This window comes from Zalophus californianus, chromosome 5, assembly GCF_009762305.2.
Source record: "Zalophus californianus isolate mZalCal1 chromosome 5, mZalCal1.pri.v2, whole genome shotgun sequence".
Taxonomy (NCBI): Eukaryota; Metazoa; Chordata; class Mammalia; order Carnivora; family Otariidae; genus Zalophus; species Zalophus californianus.
The window spans coordinates 1,741,279-1,767,600 of record NC_045599.1 but is presented as its reverse complement, the minus strand read 5'-3'; the positions used below and the strand labels follow the sequence as shown (position 1 = coordinate 1,767,600).

Below are 26,322 nucleotides of genomic sequence, written 5' to 3'. Positions count from 1 at the left end.
CTGTAGTTTTATGATTTTGACTCTCATTAGATTTAAAAGGATTACAGAATTCATACTTGAATCCCTCTCTGCGATATAGTAGTCTATTTTGTATGATATTGAGGTATTAGGAATAAAGGCTCAATTATTGTTGCGATGAGAAAACATGAACCATTTTATAATGATCTACTTTATAGTACAGGTTCTCTATTATAGTGACAGGTAGGACCTGCTTATATATAAAAGGGGCCATTGGCGCTTACTGTGAATTGTATGTAAACATTTACCCTCATATCACATATAAATTTAGATGTCATTAAACAATTTAATTGCATGTATTTAAATCTGTACTTAGATTCTGTATTTTCTAGTTTTATTTCTTTCATGTTTTTGGCATTTTATCTTAAAAAATTTTAAGTTAGCAGACAAAAGCATCATGTGTTAAAGTACTTTAAGAGCAAGTGATTTAGTACTCATAGTTAAGACCGATTTTTTATTTCCACTTATGCATAATCTTTTTTTTTTTTTCCGCAGAGTGAAAAGCTTTTGTTGTATGATACAGTCGAGAGTGAGCTGGAGGAGAAGAGAAGAAGACTTGAGGAGGACAGGCACAGCATTGATATTACCTCAGGTAATGGGGATGGCGTGCTGGGGACGGTTACTTTAGGTGACACTGAACCTGGGCTTTGCTGTAGTGTCTCATCATATCCGAGTCTCCTGACACAAATGTTATGTAAATGAAGTGTCCTAATGAGAAAGGGGGAGACTTCTAAAGAATTTGACAGGCTTGTGATTGTTGCTTTGATTTGCATTCACATTTCAGAAAGACATAGCAAAGGGAATGCGTGAAAAGGGACAAAAGAGAAGTATGACAGCAGCTACAGGAGTAAGAATGGTATACTATAAGAACAGCAAGAATATCTTTATAATATAAGAATAGTACTGGAAGACAACTACAGTATATGTTCTTCTCTTTAAGTCTTGAAAGATCAGGTGGAAGAAGGAATAAAAACCTTTTCTTTTTGGTATCACACAAACCGGAAATTACAGGGAGGTAGATTTTTGTCTCAGAAAAAGGAAAAACTCATTAATAATTACATCAGTCCAAGGTTGAAATTGCCTTTTCAGGGGTATTATGGAAAGGCTTTCTACACTGGGTTGAAGATATACTGGGTTACTCTCCAGGTCTTGCGTGTACATTGCTTTTCCCCTCAGAGATTTTATTTCTCTGGTGTAGAATAGGCACAGTGGGGTCAGACACGCTGAACTTGTTTTTTTTTTTTTTTTTTTTAAGATTTTACTTATTTATTTGACAGAGAGAGACAGCGAGAGAGGGAACACAGGCAGGGTGAGTGGGAGAGGGAGAAGCAGGCTTCCCGCGGAGCAGGGAGCCCGATGTGGGACTCGATCCCAGGACCCTGGGATCATGACCCGAGCCGAAGGCAGACGCTTAACGACTGAGCCACCCAGGCGCCCGAGACACGCTGAACTTGTCACACCACTGCCCCAGGCCCTACTGCGTGGGTGACTGTGAACAGTCACTTTAGCTTTTCTAAATCAGTCTCCTCATCTGTAAAATGGAAATAATAGGAACACTACCTCAGGGATAGCTTTGAGGATGACATAATGCACGCAGTGTGTATTTAACAAAGTACCTGACATACGTTCATCAGTTAGTAGTCAGTAAATGCCAAGTTGATTTTTACTTTAATAAAGGCACAGGAAATTTTATGAATATAGAGCTGCTCATGAAATTATATAGTCATATGTGTATATACATAGCTTCCAATGAAATTTTGCTACCATGAAATTACAAAGCCTTTTCCCTTACTTTGATCTCCAGAAATCAGCTAATACTTAATTTTTATTTACTTGCCAGAGCTGTGGAATGATGAGCTTCAGTCAAGAAAAAAGAGGAAGGATCCTTTCAGTCCTGACAAAAAGAAGCCAGCTGTTGTTTCAGATATCCTTTTCTAAATTTTTTTTTGCCTTGGTATACATTTTTGCATTGTGCCTGTCTTTGTAATTTTTATTAGTATACATTGACTTTATTTATATGATCCTGTAATAGGCAAAAGATGATTTACAAAACTGAGGCAGAAGAATATAGTTTAGATCAAAAGAGGTAGGGAAGGAGTAGAAATTTAGTCATGATCTCAACTTTGAAAATATGGCTTTGTAGCTCACAAAGGCTTTGATGTGAATATAGCATGATTAATTCACATGTATATTTTTTAACACTTTTCAATGTTCCTGAGGTTTTTATTTTACATTTTTTGTTTGCTTTTTTGAGAGAGAGAGAGAGAGAGAAGCAGCAGAGGGAGAGGGAGAGGGAGAGAGAAAATCATAAGCAGGCTCCATGCCCAGCGCGGAGCCCTGTGCGGAGCTCAATCTCACGACCCTGTCATCATGACCTGAGCCAAAATCAAGAGAGTCAAATACTTAATGGACTGAGCCACCCATGAGCCTCCAAAACTGGAGTGTCTTTAACTTAGTATGTGCTTTCAGTCTTGGTGTTCCCTGTGGTGTTCCCTGTGGGACCCTCCTCCTTTACCCCTGTCTTTTCCCATCCCCACCTCAAAACAGTGATTACGTTGGTGGTATATCTTATAATCAGTGATATCTTAGAATTAAGAGAATATGGTTATAGCATCTGAAGTACTGAAATGTATTTATCCTCGTACTGAGTTTTTTGGAGAATAATTTGAAGTCAGAATTCAGCATGCCAAAGGATTATGTCCACAAATCAGTGTTCCAATTCTCTGAAAAACAGAAGTTTGGAAATAAAATTCAAAGTGTGAAATTCTTACAGCTAAATTGACCTTGACTTTTCCACGTCCATATATAGTTTATATGCTACAAGATCTTGATATTCTTGAAGACTGGACAACAATTAGGAAGGTATGATTAAAGAGCAATGGAATCTTACTTTGTAAGATTCTGTGGTTTTTCACTAATACATCAAAATACGATTATTGTTAATATGCCTTACTTTACAACATTCTCTCTGTGGCAGTTAATGCTAATACAGATAACTGTGGATTGCAAGAATACTTTAAGAGAGACATGTCAGCAATTTGTATTTTTTCCTGTAATAATGTAATAAATAATTTATGCAAAAGTCCAGAAAAGCATTTATTTAGGGTAATAATAATAATTATTATTATTATACAAAAGTAATAATATATAATCTTTCTGTGCTTAGTCCTTAGCCCAGTCCTGGCTTTCTGAGGGCACTCAATAAATATTTGTTGAATGAATGAAAGTGAATATTTGAACTCGTATTGTATGTCTTGCATTCTCTCATTAAACATTCAAGAATTATAGGATTTTCTGTGCTTGTTTGAAAGTGGAGACTTATTTTTTGTATTAAATTTTTCCGTTTTCAGAAACTTCTTAGTTGCAAGAGATGAATTCAGGTATTGATAACACCTTTAGGCGGAATGGTTATTCTTTATATTCCTTATGGTCTTAGACATTAAAATTTATTAGAGCAGCTGAAGATTGTATTTCACTGTTAGCTACTGAGGTCGTCAGTAGGGTTGTAGACATTAAATAGATCCCACAATGTACTTTCAGTCTATAAACTCAGTGTCTTTCTTCTTTTTTTAATTAAGGCAATGGCTACACTGGGTCCACACAGAGTGAAAACAGAACGTAAGTCATTTAATCTAAGTTCGGGAATCTTCTCTGTGGAGACTGATTGAATCAGGGCTAAGTCATCCACATACCAAACAGCGCCCCTGTCAGTGGTTTCATTTCAACAGTGAGCACTACTCCTGGAATTACAATGTTTTAAAATCCTACTTAAAATTGGCACTAGTAACTGATAATGCACCTTCTTCCCCTTCTGGCACTTGTCTAGTTAACTGATGATTTATTGTACATTGTACAGCTTTATTTTGTCGTTATATTAAAAAGTTAATTATATAAGAAATTAAATTCTTTTTTTTTTAAAGATTTTATTTATTTGTTTGAGAGAGAGTGAGAAAGAGAGAGCATAAGAGCGGGGAGCGTCAGAGAGAGAAGCAGGCTCCCCACTGAGCAAGGAGCCCGATGCGGGGCTCGATCCTGGGACTCTGGGATCATGACCTGAGCTGAAGGCAGTCGCTTAACCGACTGAGCCACCCATGCGCCCCTCTCTTATTTCTATTAGATTTATAGTTGTTATCTAAGAAATATTTTTAGTGTTTTTTTCACCTATATGCATGGATTGGTGTTACTGCTTAATGTTCTGCACTTTTGTTTTTCTGACAATGTCTTATTAATATAACAGTTTTTGAACTGATCCCTTTAGCACCTGTGAAACTGGAAAAACATCTGCACAGTGCTAGATCCGAAGAAGGAAGATTATACTATGATGGTGAATGGTATATACGTGGACAAACAATATGTATTGATAAAAAAGATGAATGTCCTACAAGGTAAAAATTATCACTTCAGCACTGTTCAGTATTTACAACATTATTGTCAATAAATATTTGCCCCCTCTGTAGTACATTCATAATGCACCATTAATTGCCTATGGATCCTTCTTTTCTCTTGGCATATGATTTGATTAGCATGTGTGTTCACCAGTGTTAGTATTTATAGACCTACATCACATATTAAGTTCTTGAGCACAAGCATTAACACAAGAGGAAATGTTGGAATTATTTAGCCCAGGTAAGTGGTCCTATTTGTTAGTTCTTAAAGTAGATGAATTGTTAGGATTTTAATATTATGATCTTTAAACCATCTGTTATGAGTTTTGGGTAGATATATTAATCGTTAACTTTTTTGGTTGTGTTACAGTATTTTGGATACAAAGAATATGTATCAATTAGAGTAGGAAAAGAATGGAAAATTAAGGAAAGCCTTAAGAGTCACAGTAATTAGAGTGTAACTTGAAAACTGAAAGCTGCCTTTTAAAAGACTCAATCTGTCTAAGCTTAAACGTTTCGATAATTATACAGCCTTCTAAGGTTTTCTGGTTCTTTTTTTTTAAGATTTTATTTTTTTAAGTAATCTCTACACGCAATATGGGGCTCAAAGCCACAGCCCCGAGATCAAGAGTCACATGCTCCACTGACTGAGCCAGCCAGGCACCCTGATAGCCTTCTAAGTTTTATCTGGTTGTAGCTTTTGGAAAATATTAATGCTAATCACTGCTTTTGTTCCTTCAGTAGTTTAGGATTTAATTCTCAGAGTGGTAACATTCTATAGTAAGAAAGTATCTTTTTCTAGGTATGACTGGTAAATGCAGTGTTTGTATTTAGGGAAGAATACTCATTTTCCAAATATAGTGGTTTTACTTGGACTGTAATTTCATCTGTAAAGTTTTAGGATAGTAGGAGCATTGTGTATAATAACTTTCCTCATAGAAGCGCCCTGAGCTAATTACTAGGTTCTATGTGATACCCCTAGATTCTTTGCTTTATCTTACTACTTTTAAGACATTTTACTGACTACTTAGCATAAATGTGATTTAAAAAGAGATGAAATACTATAAGAGTATTAAACACAAATCTGTTTTTAAAAATATTTCTACATAAAGATAAGTAGTGTCAAAAAAAGAATCCATACAAGTACCTACAGATGTTTTGACACTGGGAATTAGGGATTGGTATTTTTAAGATTTCCTACGCTCCTGAAACCAGTATTACACTATATGTTAACTAACTAGAATTTAAATAAAAACTTAAAGTAAGTGGATACTCTGAAAAAATAAAGCATTTGAAAAAAATTTATTTTATTTTTTTTTTAAAGATTTTATTTATTTATTTGAGAGAGAGAGAGAATGAGAGATAGAAAGCATGAGAGGGAAGAGGGTCAGAGGGAGAAGCAGACTCCCCGCTGAGCAGGAAGCCCGATGCGGGACTCGATCCCGGGACTCCAGGATCATGACCTGAGCTGAAGGCAGTCGCTTAACCAACTGAGCCACCCAGGCGCCCAAAAAAAAATTTAAAACAATCAAAGATTTCCTACTGCCTGGGCTGATATAAATTGGAGGTGTAATACTATATAATTAGTGTTTTTAGCTCCACTGTGTGTTTTTGGGGGGTGGGTTGGGGTGGGGCTGTAGTGGAACGATGTGCATTTAATAGTTCTTATAGTAAATATGACCAGTTCTATTAAGGAAAGAAAGGAGATTGTCTCTTAAGTGTTGCTGAATGTGATGTTTTTGACAATATGCCCTGCTGATAGTGCAGCATTGTGGTAAATGACAATTATATATCTGAATCTACTCTTGCAGTCCAGCTATTTTGGTTTTATGGCTAGTACTCTAAAATGAGTGGTGGAGGCGTATTGCAATTCATTCATTCATTCCTTCCCCCCCCGCCCTTTTTAGTGCTGTAATTACAACAATTAACCATGATGAAGTTTGGTTTAAGAGGCCTGATGGAAGCAAATCTAAGCTTTACATTTCACAGCTACAGAAAGGAAAATATTCAATTAAACATTCATAATCATGATTTAAGTGTTATCTAAAGCTACCTTATTAGTGTTATCAAGTGTGATGTGCCATGGGAGTTAAAAATGTATTCAATAACTTAATATTCTCATCAAATCATGAGACTGTATTTGTAGGTAGTACTCTTAAGTAAACCTCATATTGATATGTCAATGAGATAGTAATAAAAACTTAATCATGATCATTACATTTATTTGCCTTTTAGGTCCAATGACCAATAGGTATATATATATGGTAGGGGTTTCTTACTAAATTTTTTTCTTTGTTTTTTAAAAACATTATGCAAATCTGTTTTATCTTTAGTGAACTATGTTGCTAAATGGCTATATTTGTCTACAATTTCTTTGATTTTTCCATATCTTTGTCACTCATTGTGTTTGTAAATAAGCCTGATAAAATGTTTCCTATAAATGGTTTGTACTAGTACATTGTGTTAAATCAGAATTGAAATTTAAACATATATACGTGAGTATGTATATATGGCATCATCAGCTTATTTAGAACTGATGACCTTTCTTTACAATCTTGTTTTACCCAAAATGAAGCTATTGGGTTTGAAAGCTAAAGGGAGCACTTTTGTAGACTAGGAGCTTTTCTTCTCCTCTTCCTTGATTGTATGGTGGTGACCTATTTTTACAAATTATACTTAATTAGTAAAATTAGTGTCAAGTAATAACATGCTTCTACCTGTATTTCTTGTGAACCTGTAGAGGTCAGGTATTTATGCCTGGTATTTATGATGCAGTATATAAGTGGTGAATAGTAACTGACAGTATTGTGGTGCTTGCTGTTCATGTCTGACCTTTTGAAACAGATTTTTAGTAAGCATTTTTCAGAGGTAAAACTAGGTTCTTATCTTAATTTTATTCCTAGGGCAAAGTAGACAGGGATAATATTCTTGAGTCTATTCCCAAATTAATATTTTTATCTTTGGTGGTTCTACACTTTAAGGCCACTTGGTGCAATTTAGAAAGTATTGGCCTCTCTTCCCTTAGCCACATGCAAAATTAACTTCTAAAACCTCAGGAACAGTACAAAGAATTGAAACCCTCAATATGGCAGCACAATTGGCTGTAGTATATATTAGGGTACAACCAAATCAAGTTTTCCTGGTGGTCTTGTGCACTTTAATTTCTGTTATAATGAGACTGAAGAGGATGAGGAAGAGAGCTACTTATTAACAGGGCAGGAATATCTGCATTATTCCGTTTGTTTTCTTACTATTTTACCTCTGCAAACATCTTCCTGTGCAGATCACTACTTCACAGTTGCCAAATGTTAAAATATTTGACTTCTGAAATTCATTATCAGCAAAGTTATATACTTTGTTCTGTTTCTAATTAACCTTAACAAATGTACATAATGTCATAATCCAATAGTATTTGACAGTACTTATGTATACAATGTTTCATAAGCATTTTTAATAAGATTTGTATTTTTAAATTTAGTATATAATAAAAAGATGTGTTGAGTGTCATTTGTAGTGTCTTGAATTACTCGTGGGTAAGTTCTTTATAACCTGTCCACTTCTAAGAATGATTTCAGCCAATTTACATTAATAGGTACAGAGAGTTGGAGTGTTAAACAAATGTTTCTGCTTCCCTACATCACAGTTCAACCTCTGTTGGGGTATATTTAGATATTCAAGATGGGCAAGTTATACTTAATTTTAAAATATACATATATGTTATACTTTAACAAAAATGTACCGCATATGTTCTGAAATTCTAAATATAGAAAATATTTTTAAAAACTACGATTAGTGCATTTACTTTGAAAACATATACAACTATAATCATCTATAGAGTACTATAAAATAAAGTACTATAAAATGCATTTATAAATATTTTTATATTTATATATTGGCAGTTTGCCATTAGACTCTGGTCAAAAGGTTTAGGAGGATTGTTAGAATCTGTGAAGTGTGATATGATCAGTTGCTGCCGCTGCTGTCATGTTTATAATCAGTCTCTGTTTTAGGATCAGTTTATAGGCCTTTCCTCCCACAGCTCCCAGTATTTCATAATCAGCCCATCCCTTCCAGCCATTTTCCATTAAAAAAACACCCCAACCATCACTAATCCAGTGCATGACTAATAATTATTAGCAAATTAAGAGCACACTCCTCATTCTGTCCCTCTCATTGGTAGCCTGAGCACTTTTCATTGCAGCCTTCCTCAGGTTGTTCTCAAATACATATTGTTACTTAGAACTCAAACACTACTCAGAGAACTGTGTACACCTCACTGATAATTATTTGAAAAGAAAAACAGGGACATTGGCTGTTATTTCGAAGATTTTGTTTGTGGACCCAGTAAGTTCAGTACATTAAAACTGAACTAAAATGAATTTATAGGGTAAAAAAGTCGATGCAGGATGAATATACTAGTTAGGATTTATGTAGTCCCATGGAAATTGGAATATAAACTATTTTAATTGCTGAAGATAAGGAAATCTAAAATATTTTTTTTAAAAAACATGGAAGTTTAGAATGGGGTTAGGGAAAAATGCATGTTCCTTATATTGTCTTTATGGATGAACTACAGGAATTGTGGCTGCTGGGTCAGGAGGGATTAACTGAGGCAGTTTCCCCCATTGGACACTGTGGCCCAGCCTTGCCCTTTATTTCACAGGCCCAGAAACTTGAACTTTATCTATATATCCTGTAATGGGCTGAATTGTGCCTTCCACCCCTTTCACCAAATTCATCTGGTGAAGCCATTACCCCCAGCACCTCAGAATGTGACTGTATTTGGAGATAGGGTCTTTAGAGAGGTGATGAGTTAAAATGAGATCATTTTAGGGTGGACCCTAATCCAATCTGACTGACAAAAGAAGAGGAAATTTGGACATCCGACAGGTGCCCACCCAGGAGGCTGTGTGAGGACAGGGCAAGGTCACTACCCGCCAGCCAAGAAGAGAGACCTAAGAAGAAACCAAACTTGCCAACACCTTGATCCTGGACTTCTAATACCCAGCACTGTGAGAAAATGAGTTTCTGTCGTTTAAGCCTCCCAGTCTGTGGCATTTTGTTAGAGCAGCCCTAGCAAACTGGTAACATGCCTCAAGGTGACAGCTCTGGGGAAGTTAGGCTGACCAACTCATAGGGGATTGAAGGGGCAGCCAAGTGTCAGTTTAATAATTTAAATTGGGAAGTATAGTTGAGAAGGAGACCTGACTCCTCAAGTCAGTTCTCTCCTTCTAGGAAAATCTGTGTGAAAACAACCTTGTGATCAGATTTGTTTTGGTGAGAGTCATCAGTTCTGTGGTGAGGGTATCCCCTTTCTGGTATTGTGCTGGACACACTGCTATCATCTTACTTTTGACTTTCTTTTTTTTTCTGGTGCCCTGCTGACCAAGATCTCTCCCCTGTTACTGGGCTGCGCAGGCCTTTCCCACTTCCCCCTCTAAGTTCTTTCTATGCCATAGGCTTTCCCACTCTGGCCAGCTTATTGGACCAGAATGGACCCTGACTTCACGGGCAGCCTGTACCTGTAATTTTTAATGCTTGCCATGTACCAGGAATTGTATTTGATGTATAAACAGAAAGTTGTTATTTAATATTTTTCATGTTTAAAACAAAATGAACATGATGTAAGAATTCTAATATGTTTACTCTTTATATATATTGGGAATTTCTGGTCATGAGGTTTTTCACAAGGTACCAGAGGCAAAATACTGTGACAGAACTTATATTTGGGTTTTTTTTTTTTAAGATTTTATTTATTTATTCATGAGAGACAGAGGCAGAGGGAGAAGCAGGTGCCCCAAAGAGCAGGGAGCCTGATGCGGGCCTCAATCCCACGGCCCCGGGATCATGACCTGAGCCGAAGGCAGATGGTTAACCAACTGAGCCACCCAGGCGCCCATATTTAGAGTGTTCTAAAACTGAGTTGATTTTATCTCAAGTTGCTAATCTTTCTGAAAAATGTGTTTATCTCTCTCTCCCTTCTTCCCCACCCACCCACCTATTCATCCATCCATCCATCTTTCTATTACTAGAAAGTAACTGTAAGTCTAACATTTCTTTGCTCTTAAACTTGAAGCTAATGCATTCTCTTTCAAAGACACATTTTATTATTAAAGGTCAAGGGAAAACGTTATGTAGTAACAGTCTTTAAAGTTTACTTTCCCTTTCCTTATCTGTTTTCCTGTGTCTAATACAGTTTTGAGGTGGGTGACCTTGCCAGCACACTGCTGCATTCTCTTGAGGAGAGAAGTGTCATAATTCTAGTCCAGAAGCAGCCACAGGGTAGCTTTTCATCTCTACCAGAAAGATTACAGTTTATGTTAAACTGCTTAGAAAACCAGATCCTTGAGCAGAGGCTAAACGACATCTGCTATTAGAGGGATGGGAAAAGAAATACCATATTTCACTTATTATTGAAAGAATTAAAAAATGGCATTGTTAATGGCAAAAACAGTAAGGTGCTTTCACTTGTTTGAGGATAAATTTATGATTTAAGTATATTATGTTTAAGTACACCTACAGGCAACTGCACTTATTAAGGAAAATTGATATTTTTTTAAGACTTCAGGCACTGTTAAAATTACTTATTGACTCTAGCAATTTTTGATTTGAAGCTTATACCCCACGGTGTTAGCTTATATTTTATATTTATATATGTATATATAATAACAGTGTCCACTACACAAGGGCCCACGTGGTTTGGGTCTTTCCTACACCAACTTGAGCTGCACCCTCTTATGCCCAAGGCTTCTGTTGGGGTTCCTCAGGCATATAGGAGCGGGAGCTCACTCACCCTCCTTCCCTTTCTTTAGAGCTCTCCTCTCCCTCCTCCCGGTAGAGCTGCTCAAGGGAGTTTGCAGCAGCAGTCATGGCCCAAGCCCACTCTCTGTGCACGACTCTCTGTGCACGACTCTCTGTGCACGACTCTCTGTGCACGACTGCCAAGGCAGGAGGAGACCCCCCCCGGAAGGAGAGGCTGCGGCTGTGACCACTATGCCTGCAAGATGCCTCCTGCACTCAACTGGTTCTCCGGACTTTCTCTTTTTCTACCTCCATTTTGAGCTTTAAAAGATTCTGTAAGATTCTAGCCCCATACTGGTTGTTTTTCCGCCAGGTTAATAAAGTATGGCATGGCAGGACCTATTATTTACATTAAAGGAATAGTACGTGTATTCTACTGCACTTCTCTTTTTCTTTCCTTCTTAATTTTTAAATTTTATTTTTATTTTTTAAAGATTTTGTTTATTTACTTATTTGAAAGAGAGAGAGAGAGAGAGAGAGAGACAAGCAGACTCTGCGCCGAGCACAGAGCCTGACCCAGGGCCCCATCTCACAACCCTGAGGTCACGACCTGAGTCCAAATCAAGAGTTGGACAGTCAACTGACTGAACTGTGCAGGCGCCGCAATCCCTTTTAAATACAGTATGTCCTGGTGATCATTCCCTATCAGCCCCCAGAGATCTACCTCATTCTTTTTAATGACTGCATGGTATTCATTTTATGGAATAACCTCATGGAATTCCATGCTATGGAATTGATGAACATTTAGATTTTTCCTTTCCTTCTTCCTTCTCTTATCAAACAAGGCTGAAGTGAATACTCTTGAACATACATTTTTGACCTTGGGAAAGAGTATATTTGTAGCATAAATTTCAAGTAGAACTGTTTGGTCAAGTGGTAAGGGATTTTTTTTTATAGTTTATTAAATATTGCCCAATTTCCCTGCAAATAAATTGTACCAATTTACACTCCCAGTAACAGTATATGAGGGTGCCTATTTCTCCTTATCACCAGAAACAGTGATTCTGTGATAATTACCAACATCATTCTTCCACCTTCTCTTTGTTTTTTTTCCTTCAGACTGCATGATAACCCTCACTCAAGCCCTTTTAGAAGTTTTCCCTCACTTCATTGACTTTTCATCTCTACCAGAAAGATTACAGTTTATGTTAAACTGCTTAAGAAACCAGATCCTTGAGCAGAGGCTAAACGACATCTGCTATTAGAGGGATGGGAAAAGAAATACTATATTTCACTTATTGAAAGAATTAAAAAATGGCATTGTTAATGGAAAAAACAGGTGCTTTCACTTGTTTGAGGATAAATTTATGATTTCAGGATGTTTAAGTACATCTACTTAATGACTACTACAATGACTACATTGACTTCAGCTATGCATGTTCTGACAATCCCAAATCTAAATCTCTGCCCTAACCCAAGTTATATATTACAAGTTACCTGCGGGGCATTTCCATCTGGTGGTCACGCTTTTTGAACTTCACACGTACAAAACCAAATCATTATCTCTTCTTCACATCCCTGCCCCAACCCCAGTTGTCTTCCTCCTCTGTTCCCACCCTTGATTCATGAAGCCATCCACCCAAATTCAGGCCCTGGGCAGGCTGTGGCAGCTGACTAAACTCAATGGGCTTCGGAGCAAGACTAAGTGTGTGTGAACTCTGTCACTTACCAGCTGTATGACTGTGGATAATTTCTTAACCTTCCTGTGCCTCCAAATGTCCTCATCTGAAAATGAAAATAGTAATTCTAAATGTTTCATAGTGTTGTGAGGAGGTTTCAATGAATTAATATATACTATGTGCTTAGAACAGTGGCTATTACATGATAAATCCTATATAAGGGCTATTTACATATTTTGACTCCTCATTTCTAATTGTCAAGTCCTACAGATTTTAACTCTGAAACACTTTCTGAAATCACCCTCTTTTGTCCTGTGCCCCAGATGCTGCCCTAATTCAAGCCTTTACTGTATTTTATTGGGATGATTGTGATGGTCTAACTGGTCTTCTTGCTTCTTGCCCTTTTTCTTTATAGCAAATATTATATTTCTAACCCAGAACTGATTATTATTATCATATTTTTGCTCCCTGCTGGGCCTCAATTCTTTTGTCTGCAGGGCACTGCAGTTCCACTGTTTCCAAGAAAGGCTTTTCCCCCAATCATGTGGCTTCAGCGGGAGCACCCATTTCTCTCATGGTCTGCCAGTCTCGGTCACAGTTTAGACGAGGTGGGCATGTAACCCAGGCTGTCCTGATTAGTACCCTTTGCTGAGATCTTTCAAGCTGTGACTGTGGAAACAGAATCCGTCTCCATCTCATATTGAAACCAGGAAGACAATAAAGTTTAAGAACTACAGGCAATTAAGTTTCCTGCCCTGTGTAGAAAGATGACACAGGGAGCTGAAGAGACAGGGGACCGACAGGTAGTTGGCATTTAACTTCCTGCTTTCAGCGGACCCACACTCCCTCTGTACTACAATCCTTCTCATGTCACATGAGTCTTCTAATAAATTCCCCTTTTGCTTTTTTTTTTTTTTTTGAGCTGGGTTTCTGACCCTTGCAAAATTTATCACAAACACCAGGGCTTCATACTCTGTTGATTTTCATCTTAAAAATTATAATAAACTTTGGTAATTTCACCACAAATTCAAGGAATAAAAAATAAGGATATTGGTAGAGCTGCAAATGTATATGTGAGAAAGAAAACTAGGAACTGCCTGGCACTCATTGCTAGACCTTGGGGTTCTCCCGTTAAGCATAAACAGCCTCTTAAAACAAGGCCACTCTGACTGTGATGAAGCGAGACAAAAAAAAACCCAAGACCTTCTCCCCCTCCCAAGCTTGTCTAAGTCTAGATAGAAACAAGGTCAGTCGGCAGACAAGGAAAACATGCAACCGCCCCCTATTGCTAATATGACTGACTGCTACTTCTTTATCTATTACATCTTTGGCCTCACTTCATTCCTCCTGTCTTATAAATAAGATTAATCAAGATGCCCAATCATAGAATTGCCCCCACTTTCTGACACTTCTTTGAGCCCTACCAAAAATCCCCTAATACAGTACAATCCTGTAAGTCCTTTTTAAAATACCTTCTTTTGGGCGCCTGGGTGGCTCAGTTGGTTGGGCGACTGCCTTCGGCTCAGGTCATGATCCTGGAGTCCTGGGATCGAGTCCCGCATCAGGCTCCCTGCTCAGTGGTGAGTCTGCTTCTCCCTCAGACCCTCCCCCGTCTCATGCTCTCTCTCTCTCTCTCTCTCCCTCTCTCATTCTCTCAAATAAATAAAATCTTTAAAAAAAATAAAAATAAAATAAAATACCTTCTTTATCAGACACCCACAATCCCCTATGGCATATGCTTCCTCACTGCAATGAGCAAGAGACCCAGTTTGTTAAATTCCAGGTAAGTTCAGGGTGGTCTTTGGCTGGACGGCATCAATACATGGAACATTGAAAACAGTTTTGTTGTTGAAGGGTTTTTCATTAGATTTAACCTAAAGATCCTTAAGTATATTTTGGACAGTCTTCTAGGAGCTCCCAGTGTATAATTATAGTTATAATGACTGATAAAACAAACTGTAGGTTTTGATTTTCAATTACATGTTATAGAAGAATCATAAAAGACAAGACAAAATGAAAGCACATTTCATGAAAGACATTTGTACTTCAATCTAAGTTAGAAAGCACTTTGCCTTCAAAACCAGAAAATAATGTTAATATTTCTACTGCATTAACCAGGGACTCTCTCCTAGAAATGTAAAAGCTATAGTACTAAAGCATTTTGATTAAAACCTGAAGGTGGCAGTAAATTCCTAGAAAACTAAGGTACTTAGTTTAGGATTTGTATTTTTTCTTCTAATTATTCAAATTTGTATAGTGAGACTGCAGTTGCATTTAATTCTATTGCGTACTAATTAAGGGAGCTTCAGGAAGAAGATGAAGTTCTAAACAAGGATTATATTGTTATTACTGTTTACCGACTGAAAAGAAGTCACCATGTAAAAGGCTTAGGAACATTCAACGGATTCAATGCTTTAGAGTTACTATAGAAACAAAGTATGTAATTAAACAAAAGGAAACAGAACTTTTAATACAGATCAAAGTGCTCTGAATGGCATTAAATAGATAGTTTCTATTTGTCTATTAAATTTATGACCCTGTTGGTAAGCTTTTTGCCCCACACTTTCCCAATTTTATTCTCAATATTCTTAAAATAGAATTTTTTATGGTTGTGTGTGCCTGGGTAGCTCAGATGTTAAGCGTCTGCCTTTGGCTCAGGTCATGATCCCAGGGTCCTGGGATCGAGTTCCACGTCAGGCTCCCTGCTCCTTGGGGGCCTGCTTCTCTCTCTCTCTGTCTCTGTCTCTCATGAATAAATAAATAAAATCTTTAAAAAAAAAAAGAATTTTTTATGGTTGTGTTTTTCCCCAAGGATCTATTTATAATCAGTAGACTCCATAGACTTATTAATCAGGAAGGGCCTAACTGGTAATTTAATACAGAAGCTTTACAAATAGCAAATTAATAAATATTAATTCATACTGGAAAATGAATTAATTTATTGATCTTTTATATAAAGATCTAAAACTAGATTGTTTCAGAGTTTCTTCTCTTGAGGGTAAACACTATCACTGGTACATTGAGTTATACCAAAAGTTATTGTGAGGTTTTAGTGACCTCAGTACATAGGCACAAGATTATTAGAGCTTTGAAAATTAGGAACCATAAAATTTCTCTAATCCTTTTAGAAAAAAGTTAAGCAAGTCCTGTATATATTAGTGTATAAATACACAAAATAGTTAATTCTGTTGAACAAGATAAGTGATGTTGATATTTTGAATATCTTCCTATAACTATGCTAATACACGAGTAACTATCAATTTAGAAATTAGTGGATGATTTGAATTTTCAAGATGTTATTTCATTCCTCCATTTAATTTTATTTAACTTTATTTTTAAGGCTGTACTGTAGTAAACTATTAACCATGGTAAATGTAAGTTTAATTTTATAAATCCAAGAATTTAGCTTTATTCTTCTTTATGATAATCTCTTTTAGGCAGTTAGAAATTTCACAGAAAGACTGAAAGAGGATTAGTTATGAGTTTGTTTTGACCAGGGAAAAATGTAAAGTTAGAAGCACAGACACACAGCATTTATTTATTCCAGAAATACTGACACCTGCTCATAATAAAGATGTCCAAAACAATTATTTTTAACATAACAATTATTCTCAACAATTATAAATGACTAGTCCATTTCATCTTCAAATAGTGTTTAGATTTGTTTGTAATACTTAAAAGCGTAGTAAAAACAAAACAGAACAAAACTGTAGATTCTGCATAATTTAGAGCTATTTTAACTTATGGTGCTTGAGTTCCATTTGGTTAGTTGGAGGACATAATAGTGAATATAAATATAACTCCCTATGTGTGATTACCATCTTAAAAATATGTACCAATGAAATCTGCATTATTTCGTTGTTGACTAGTGGGGGTTAATACTGGCTGCCAGCAGAGGGCGCTTTGAGGTTTATCTGTTAGAATTCCAACACCTTGGTGGCTGAGGAATATAGACTATTTGTCTTCAAACTGATCTAAGAGTGAAGACATTTCTAATATTTCTTTATTCTCTCTGATTTCTTGTCTACTTTTACAAACCCCTAGACCATCTGGCAAGGGATGAGAAGGCTATCTAAAAACCCCAGCAGTTCCCAACTGACTGCATGAGCAGATGTGTAAGAAAGGGTCCCGAGGGGTGAGGTTTAAGGGAGGCAGGAAACTCCCTGCATTTTTTCCCTCAGCCCCTTTCAAACTCCATCACCACTACCAGCAGTTCTCCCCTAGAGATCTGTATGGAACCGAGTAATAAAAACATGTGGCTTTAAAACAGTCTAGTTTAGTCAATAAGAAAATGAATACCAAATGGAAAAGAGGAAGCCCAAGGGGGAATCAGTGCTGAAGTAGCCTTCTGGGCAGTGGTTGTCATGCTTTTTGACAGAGACACATATCCTAATACACTCATGTGTATGTATACATACACATATAAACAACACATGCATCTAAAACAAAAGTACCTTGAAGCAGTATTTACCCTTAACAATGTATGAAAGAGATATATATATAATTTTTGTTGCCTTTTCTTTTTTTTTTCAAGTAGGTCCCATGCCCAATGTGGGGCTTGAACTCAGGACCCTATGATCAAGAGTTGCACGCTCCACCAACTGAGCCAGCCAAGTGCCCTGAGATATATATGATTTTTAAATACTTAAATGAAATACAGAAAATAAATTCTAACAGGGTTTTTCAAGGAAACTGACAAACTTGTTTTGGTAATGTCTGTGGAAGAACAAAAGGCCAAGAATAGTCACAATGCTTCCAAAGAGGAAATGGAATTAAAATTCAGCAGGATAGACAGCAGAGATGAAGAAAAGGGAAGGTTCAAATTGAAGTGGGGTTTGGCAATAGAACCAAGAAAAGCTCAGAAAACAAGGCACCCTATTACTGAGCCCCATACAAAAAGAACTAAAGAGGGAACTCTGTGATGTTAGAGAAGGTTTCGTACCTTGCTTAGTGTAGATGTCCAGGAAAACCCTTTTTATATAAAAATAACTAAAAAGTATGAAGGTCAAATCCCATGCAAAATTATTATAATAAAAAGAGAAAAAGAAGTAGAATTACTTGTTCCTATGCCAGAAAGATATGCCCACGATACAGGTGAAAACTGTGATCTACTGTGATCATCTAAGCGAGCCTAAGCATCACATATACTACAACTGGAACAATATACAGAGAAAATTAGCCTGGCTCCCACACGAGGCTGACACGCACATTCACAAAGTATTCCATATTTAAAAACAAAAAACAAAAAACAAAAAAACTGTGATCTCCTGTTTCAAAATAACTAAAAGATATTAAGAAAATGTTACAGGACGTGAAAAAACAAAATACATCAGTCTTCCCTTATTCACGGTTTCGCTGTCTGTGGTTTCAGTTGCCTGCAGTCACCTGTGGTTGGGGAGCAGATGATCCTCCTTCTGGCAGATCATCAGAAGGTCAGTAGTCTCCTAACAATGCGTCAAAACGCCTACACCGTTCACCTCACTCCATCGCATCATGTAGGCATGTCACATCATCGTCATAAGAAGGGGGAGTACAATCCAATATTTTGAAAGACAGAGAAACCACATTCACACAACTTTCATTACAGTATATTGTTATAACGGTTTTATTTCATTATTAGTTATTGCTGCTAATCTCTTATTATGCCTAATTTATAAATTAAACTTTATCATAGGTATGTTTGTATAGGAAACTGTATAGTATATGTAGGGTTTGGTACTATCTGTGATTTCAGATATCCACTGGGGATCTTGGAACAGATTCTGCACAGATAAGCAGTATCTGATATATATCGTAATTAGAAAAACTCAGAAATGAGGTGACAGAACTCAGCAAAGAATAAAAAGTAAAAGAAAAAAAGTTATTTCAAAAGTGAGGACTAAACTAGAAGGAACACGAGTGAACAAATCCATTACATATTGCCTTAAAAGAAACAGAAGGTGAAAAGAGGAAAATTAAAAAACAAAAAATCAATGAAGTATGAGATTAAAGGGATTCAAGAGGAAGAGGAGGTAACAAATACTGAGGATGGAAAAAGAAGACTGCTTATTAAATGGATTATGGCATCCTTGAAAAAGAAAGTCAAAGTAAAAGAATGGAACAATTACTAAATACTCTAATTAAGAAAACTTTCCTGAAATAAAAAAGATTTGAATTTCACACTGAAAGCATAACTGAGAATACTGAATTAGAAGGACCAGTGACAACACATATTCTAGTAAAATTACTGAACGAAAAGGAAAAGGAACAAATTGGGGGAGTATCAAGCTTAAAAGAGCATATGACTTATAAGGAAAAGAAAATTATCACTGGATTTTCAACAGAGTGCTTTATCCCAGAAGAAAATGGATAAGCACATTGAATATATTTAAGGAAATAAAGTGTGAGCCAAGAATTTTATATTCAGTAAGAATGACTTCAGAGATAAAGGGCACAAACTGTTGTCAAAAAAACAACTCAGGGAACATTATTCCAGTGAACCCAACCTAAGGAATCTACAAGAGCATGAGCATCACACAATCAAAATGACCAGAGACATCAAAATAAGGACTGACAAGGATTAAATATATGGCTAACATAAATTTCAAAATAAAACACCTCGTTTTTCAGCCTATATAACTTCACTGTGAGATGCTACCTCTTACAAAGTCTACTACCAGTTTTTTAAAATTATCTCACCAGCAATTGTGTCACAAAAATCTTGACTTGAATAAATGCATGATTCCTATCTGATTCAGCGACGAAGTCACTCATGTCATTGATGAATTAGATTTTTTTTTGAAGATTTTATTTATTTATTTGAGAGAGAGAGCTCAAGCACAAGCAGGGGGAGCAACAGAGGGAGAGGGAGAAGCAGCCTCCCCGCTGAGCAGGGAGCCCGATGCAGGGCTTGATCCCAGGACCCTGGGATCCTGACCTGAGCCGAAGGCAGACACTTAATGGAATGAGTCACCCGGGCACCCCTAGGTTCTTTTTTTTTTTTAATTTTTATTTATTTAGAGAGTGCGCATGCGTTGGGGGAGGGGTAGAGGGACAGAGAGAATCTCAAGCAGACTCCCCACAGAGTGGGGAGCCCAATGCAGGCCAATCCTACAACCCTGAGATCATGACCTGAAATCATGAAATCAAGTCTTGATCATGAAATCAAGAGCTGAACATTCCACACACTGAGCCACCCAGGTGCCCTGAATGAGATTCCTTTTAACATGAACATATGTTTTGGTTTTTGTGTTTGTGTTAATGATAAGACAAATGTGAAATAATGAAGACATGTAAGAGAAGTTTCACTCATTTGTCAATGATGCAAGTGACCTCTTTGATGAACTAGGTAATAGTTTTCAAATATTTCCTCATTTTTGGGGTCCTATTCAAAATGGCTACAGGCACAATACCCTTCTAAGTTTAATTTGCATTATTAACATTTTCTGCATCACTTTTTAAAGTCTAGACAATCATAAAAAACAACAAATCAAGTCCTAATTTGTATCATTTACCCATTTCTGTGGTGTGAATATTCCTACTATGGTTGATTTCATGCTACCAATGTGATGTCACTGAATGCAGAGTTGAGAAACCTCGTGCAGTGCTCACCATTACATAGTAATATAGTGTTTCCACCATGCAGATGTAACAGATGTAAATAACATGAAAAGCATAGCTAGTTATAACATGTAGCAAAATAATTAGGAACTGATGAGTTTTGAGTATTTTCTACCTTTACTTTTAATATATGCAGTGGTTAAGTTTATATAATTTAACTTTGATAATGTAGGTGTTTAAAAACCCGCTTGCAAAGTTCCTGAATATTTAACAATTGGCTGTCCTGAGCTGGTATGAGCTGGCCCAGCATACCACTGGATAAGAGGGAGAAAGTGTAGTATGTAATGGTCTGACAAAGTAAATGGAGTATAACTACCTTAAGAATAGAAGATTGTGTGAATTCTTTTTTTTTTAAATATTTTATTTATTTATTCATTTGAGAGAGAGAATGAGATAGAGCATGGGAAGGGGGAGGGTCAGAGGGAGAAGCAGACTCCCTGCTGAGCAGGGAGCCCGATGCGGGACTTGATCCCGGAACTCCAAGATCATGACCTGAGCCGAAGGCAGTTGCTTAACCAACTGAGCCACCCAGGCACCCGAAGAGTGTGTGAATTCTTAAAATGTTTTCAGGAACCATATTGGTGGTAATATTAGTATTATTATTCTGAGACTGCTGTGTGTGTAGTATGAGATAAATGAGTAATTATGGGATATATTAATGTTATCATCCTCTACATTCTTGAGAATCAGATTTCTAATATGGAAAAAAGGAGATACAATGATAATAGAAAAGAGGTTACATAAAAGATTGAGTTGGAACTGGAACTCTCAATCTGGATGCAACAGATATTTTACATAGATTTCTTAGTTCTGTCTGCCGAATAGGCCTAAAAATAGTGCTCAGCCTAGTAACAATAAGCATCCTTTGTGCCCAGATTGTGGTACAATATACAATTCTTACTACTATTTTCATTAAAAGAAACCAGAGCTTCTTAGAGAAATGGTCAAATCTAGGAGTTGGGCAAGAAATGAACAAAACAAGCCTAGAATATCGTATATTACCAGATAGAAAGAAAACTATTAAATCCTACTAGAGTCATGTCCATGATTCAGGGAACAGCTTTAAAGGGCTCCTAGTAGTCAAACATGGGACAACTGGAGCTCAATGATAACAATTACAACAGACTGAAGCCCATCAAAATATTTAAATTGCAAAGTTCATAATGATTGTGTGTGTGTGTAACTTTTGGAAATGATAAAGAAACCATTTGTTATCTTGAAAACTGATGGATAAAGGAAAGGAATCCCAACATCTTTCCTATATGAATTGCATATAGGATTGGTGATAAAAGAGTAGATGAGGGTATGTGTATTACTATAAAGGTAATCCAACAAATAAAATGACAGAATTTGCATATCACCATTTGGCAATTTCTAATGAATGGCTAGAAGCACAAAACATCAATGGCTGCTAAATTCACAGAATAAAGAGATAATCAGAATTACATGCCTCTTATAAGTTCTGAACTTGAGTCTGATCCAGTCTCTGGATCCAGCTCACAATTTGCAGAAAATTCAAGAGGACGAAAGAAAATCTTGGGTTGTATTAAGAATATGCAATCAGGAAAATCCAGTCTGTGGGAAACTCTACAGGGCAAATGGCCCAGGTTCCTCGACTGAAAAACTGAAAGGACATGAGGGGACAGAAGAACTTATAGAGGAGGAGATACTTAAGAAGATGTATAAATTTTTTAAACCAAGACTAACTGATAGTGTGATGGGATCCATGTTTGGGTGACAAAACCATTTTTACAAAGCAAGGAAGCGATTGTCATAAAAGCCAGATGGTGGTTATTCATGTGAGCAGAAGGGTTGTGACTAGGCTGGAACACCTGGAAGCAGCTTCTGGAGCTGTTAGCAACAATCTACTTCTTGACTAGGGTGATGTTTGCCTTCTGATAATTTCTGGGGTTATACATTTGTTTTATGTGATTTTTATGTCTTCACTTTTATGATAAAATGATTCTAAAAAATTATTTCCAGGTGGATTTTTAGCTTGCACCGACATACTCGACCATCTTACCTATGAACCAGGCCTCAGTTTTTTCTTCCTGTCAGTAGCTGTAGGGAACACTTACTAGGCCACAGCCGTGAGCTGAGGGAGAGGTGTTGGTGCAACAAAGGCAGGCAAATGGGCAACATGTTTGTGTTCTTTCTCTCTGACCTCTGGATCTGTGCAGCCCTTTCTGTCTCCCTTGCCCCAATTTACTTATTACTGTATGCAACTCTCACTGACTAGCTCTGGCCACATAGTCACTTCCTGTCCCCTGGTCAGGGGCTCAGTCTCTACAAAGGCCCAACAGCAAGTCAGAAGCTACTTTTCAAATGATGTTGGAATTTTCTGCTGTTGTTCCAGAACACTGGAGGTCTGCAGTCCAACTCTCCTATTTGAGACTTGGGAGAGACAGCAAAGCATCCTCGTCTACCACACACACATCTAGCGCACAGTATTTGCTGGATTGTAACCTATACACCAGGGTTGCTTGTAGCACAGACTCAGTCTGCGGCAGACCCCTCTCTTACTCTTAACTCGCCGCATTTGGAGTCATCTGAACAATGGGCTGGTTTCCCAAATGTGTACACAGTCTCCAAAATCTGAAGATGGCTACCACAAATTGCGCCTTTCTTAGTAGAAGATGCAAGGTTCAGTGAGGTGTTCTTTACCTTAGCTAGTACACCTCAGCATGACCCCCAACCAGTCTCAGTACGGTAACTTCATTAACGGGGCAGGTCCTCCAATCACTGCAGGGTCTTCTTCCACTTTCTAATGCCCATGTTTCTTACCAGAGCATTTAGAGTCCTTGCCCCTTCCCCCCACCCCACCCCCAACCCCCTGGGTTGATTAATAAGATGCCTCAATACAACTGACCGGCACAGTATTTTGTGAAATGTCCAGGCAATCAAAATTCCTTTGGCCTATATTGTAACAGAGCAGGAGAATTAATTTAACCAGTATAACCCTGGGACAAGACCATGAATGCGATTTGATGTCTGGGGCAAGCGACTGTAAATTGCTTCCGATCTTTTTTCCTGGTAAGGGTTTAAAAGACTACATTCGCGAGATTAATGGCTGCATACTACATGCCGGAGCTTGTCAGTCTGTTCCGTTAAACATAACACACATCTCAAAATCACAACACAGCAGCGGCGGCTGGGGGCTATCACTTGGTTCGGTTTTAGAACAGCCGACTGTTCTGCCACGATCAGTATGAGTTCTGCGGATACTGGCCCTGTACGTTAAAGAGATAAGATGAGGACCCCCGCCCTACCTCCTTTACTTTTTTTTTTAGAGATCGCGAGCGAGCGGGAAGGGGCCTGTGTGGGGGAAGGGGGAGGAGAGGGAATCTTTTTTTTCGAAGATTTTATTTGTCTGAAAGAAAGAGAGAGCGCACACAGGCAGGGAGAGCCGCAGGCAGAGAGGGAGAAGCAGGCTCACCGAGCAGGGAGCCTAATTCGGGGCTCAGATCCCAGGACCCTGGGATCAGGACCTGAGCCGAAGACAGACGCGTAAGGACTGAGCCACCCAGGCGCCCCTCCCTTACGTTTTTAAGGATGTCATTACTCTGGCATTTCACCCAGGCTACAGTATTACCTTTAGTTTACTTATAATTTACCGATAAATTCTTCTGAATCTTAATTTTCAAGTCATATATCTGCTCTATTTGTTACTATGAACAAAATCTATAGCAGACATCTTAAAGACGAAAGTTTCTAAATTTTCTGCACTCCTGTAAGATTTTATAAAAGTAAAGGTATAGTTTAAATCTATTGGTTGATTTATATAAATAATTGAACACACAATATTCCACATTTCTAGAAGATTTTTTTTACACTATGATTTTTCTCTTTTGAACATATTTTGATATGACTGTCAAAGTTCTCCAGAGAAAGAAAACCAACAGGATTTATATAGGAAGAGTTTTATTATATGGAATTGGCTCACTTGATTATGGAAGCTGAGAAGTCCAACCATCTGCAAACTGGAAATCCAGGAAAACTGATGGTGGAATCCTGTCACCGGAGACGGGTTCTTGGACCCCACAACAATAGAAACTACCAGGCTGGACCCAAAAGTCAAAGGGACATGCAAGACTTTACTGGGGCTCCAGCATGACCTAAACGGAGACAGAAAATCAACACGAAGCAATTTATTTATTTATTTTTTTTAAAGATTTTATTTATTTATTCATGAGAGACAGAGAGAGAGAGGCAGAGGGAGAAGCAGGCTCCCAAGGAGCAGGGAGCCTGATGCGGGACTCGATCCCAGGACCCTGGGATCATGACCTGAGCCGAAGGCAGACGCTTAACCATCTGAGCCACCCAGGCGCCCAACACGAAGCAATTTAGGTACCTTCCTGCAACAACGCCAAGACCCTGCCTATACGTGGAAAAATTCACTTCACGGTCCAATGTGCTAACGAGGGAAAAGCCGGGGGTGGGCGGGGGAAGTGCTTCCTCCTGATTGGTTCGAAGGGCCTCATTCTAATTGGTTGGAAGGGCTTGGTCTTGATTGGTTGGAAGGACCTATCCTGATTGGTTGGTATTGGCAGGCAATTCAGGCAGCTCATTGGTGCTTTTTGGAGCTAGGTTCCCCCTTATATATAGCCTGCATGGCGCTCTTGCTCTGTGGGACAAGCGGATTAACGGTAACAGGAAACAGAAGTCCACTGGCTACATTAGTGTTTTTCACCTGGGGTTTGTTCCAGTAGTCCCTCACTGTCTCAACCCCACGCTAAATGCAAAGGCCCTGAGAAGCCGGGGAGCAGGTGGCATAAAGACCATAACAAGGACGAGAGAAGACTATATTCCAACTCAGCAGGTGGACAGGAAGTAAGAAGGGACGAATTCCTCTTTCCTTCCTCGTTTTGTTCTATTTACACCCTCAAAGGATTGGATGATGCCCCCACACACTGGAGAGGGCAACCTACTTTTCCGAGTCCACCAGTTCGAATGCTCATCTCATCTGGAAAAAGCCTCACAGACACACCCAGGAATAATGTTTAATCTGGGCACCCTTTGGTACATAAAATGAATCATCACAGGCAGGTAACTGTATCTATTTTTTCCTTCTTTGATAATATTTGAATTGTTTCCAGAATTTTTGAATTTGGGAGTTTTAAACCTTTCATTTGTACGTATATTAGAAATTGAAATGTTTATTTGGATTTTGCAGATTTGTTAAAATATTTAAGAAAACATTTATTACTAGGTCTGGCACATAAGTTTTTCTTTATTTAAAAATAGTTTAGGGGTGCCTGGATGGCTTTAGTAGGTTAAGGGTCTGCCTTGGGCTCAGGTCATGATCCCAGTGATCGAGTCCCGCATCCAGCTCCTTGCTCAGCCGGTAGCCTGCTTCTCCCTCTGCCTGCCGCTCCCCCTGCTTGTGCTTGCTCTCTCTCTCTCTCTCTCAAATAAATAAATAAAATCTTTTTTTGTTGTTGTTGAGTAGTTTAAGGGGCGCCTGGGTGGCTCAATCGGTTAAAGCGTGTGCCTTCGTCAGGATCGAGCTCCATGTTGGTCTCAGGGAGCCTGCTTCTCCGTCTTTCTCTGCTGCTCCCCCTGCTTGTGCTCTCTCTCTTTCTCTTAAATAAATAAATAAAATCTTTTTTTTAACATTTTTTTAAAAAGATTTTATTCATCCATTTGAGAGAGAGAGAGAATGAGAGATAGAAAGTACGAGAGGGAAGAGGGTCAGAGGGAGAAGCAGACTCCCCGCCGAGCAGGGAGCCCGACGCGGGACTCTATCCCGGGACTCCGCAGGATCATGACCTGAGCCGAAGGCAGTCGCTCAACCAACTGAGCCACCCAGGCGCCCATAAATAAATAAAATCTTAAAAAAAAATAAACATCTTAAAAAAACAAGTAGCTTAGGGGCGCCAGGCCAGCTCAGTCGGTGGAGC

The 26,322-nt window shown here is 38.0% G+C and overlaps 1 protein-coding gene, 1 long non-coding RNA gene and 1 other non-coding gene across 3 annotated transcripts in view; 2 read left to right on the top strand and 1 right to left on the bottom strand.

The window, feature by feature from the left end:
• The first annotated feature begins 541 nt into the window (after positions 1–541).
• On the top strand, positions 542–19,604 carry LOC118356981 (breast cancer metastasis-suppressor 1-like protein). The gene is made up of 7 exons (XM_035727555.1): positions 542–610; positions 1,859–1,942; positions 2,816–2,880; positions 3,597–3,636; positions 4,256–4,403; positions 18,195–18,255; positions 18,558–19,604. Exons 3-7 carry the CDS (start codon positions 2,833–2,835, stop codon positions 18,606–18,608), a joined length of 348 nt encoding a protein of 115 aa, XP_035583448.1. The 5' UTR covers positions 542–610; positions 1,859–1,942; positions 2,816–2,832; the 3' UTR covers positions 18,609–19,604.
• On the top strand, positions 17,949–18,055 carry LOC118357025. Its single transcript, XR_004820109.1, has one exon. It is a non-coding gene; the product is annotated as a U6 spliceosomal RNA (small nuclear RNA).
• Positions 19,605–24,346: 4,742 nt separating the features above from the next.
• The window catches only part of LOC118356984, a 56,300-nt gene continuing 54,324 nt past the window's right edge, over positions 24,347–26,322 (bottom strand). The window contains exon 5 of the long non-coding RNA XR_004820071.1: positions 24,347–24,537. This is a non-coding gene — a long non-coding RNA (uncharacterized LOC118356984). The remainder of the gene's footprint in view (positions 24,538–26,322) is intronic.

Coding starts and splice junctions, on each gene's coding strand:
- LOC118356981 (XM_035727555.1), top strand. CDS start 2,833: ATGCTACAAGATCTTGATATTCTTGAAGACTGGACAACAATTAGGAAG. Junction 3,637..4,255: donor ACACAGAGTGAAAACAGAAC/GTAAGTCATTTA, acceptor TTAATATAACAG/TTTTTGAACTGATCCCTTTA. Junction 18,256..18,557: donor TTCTGGCAGATCATCAGAAG/GTCAGTAGTCTC, acceptor CTGTGATTTCAG/ATATCCACTGGGGATCTTGG.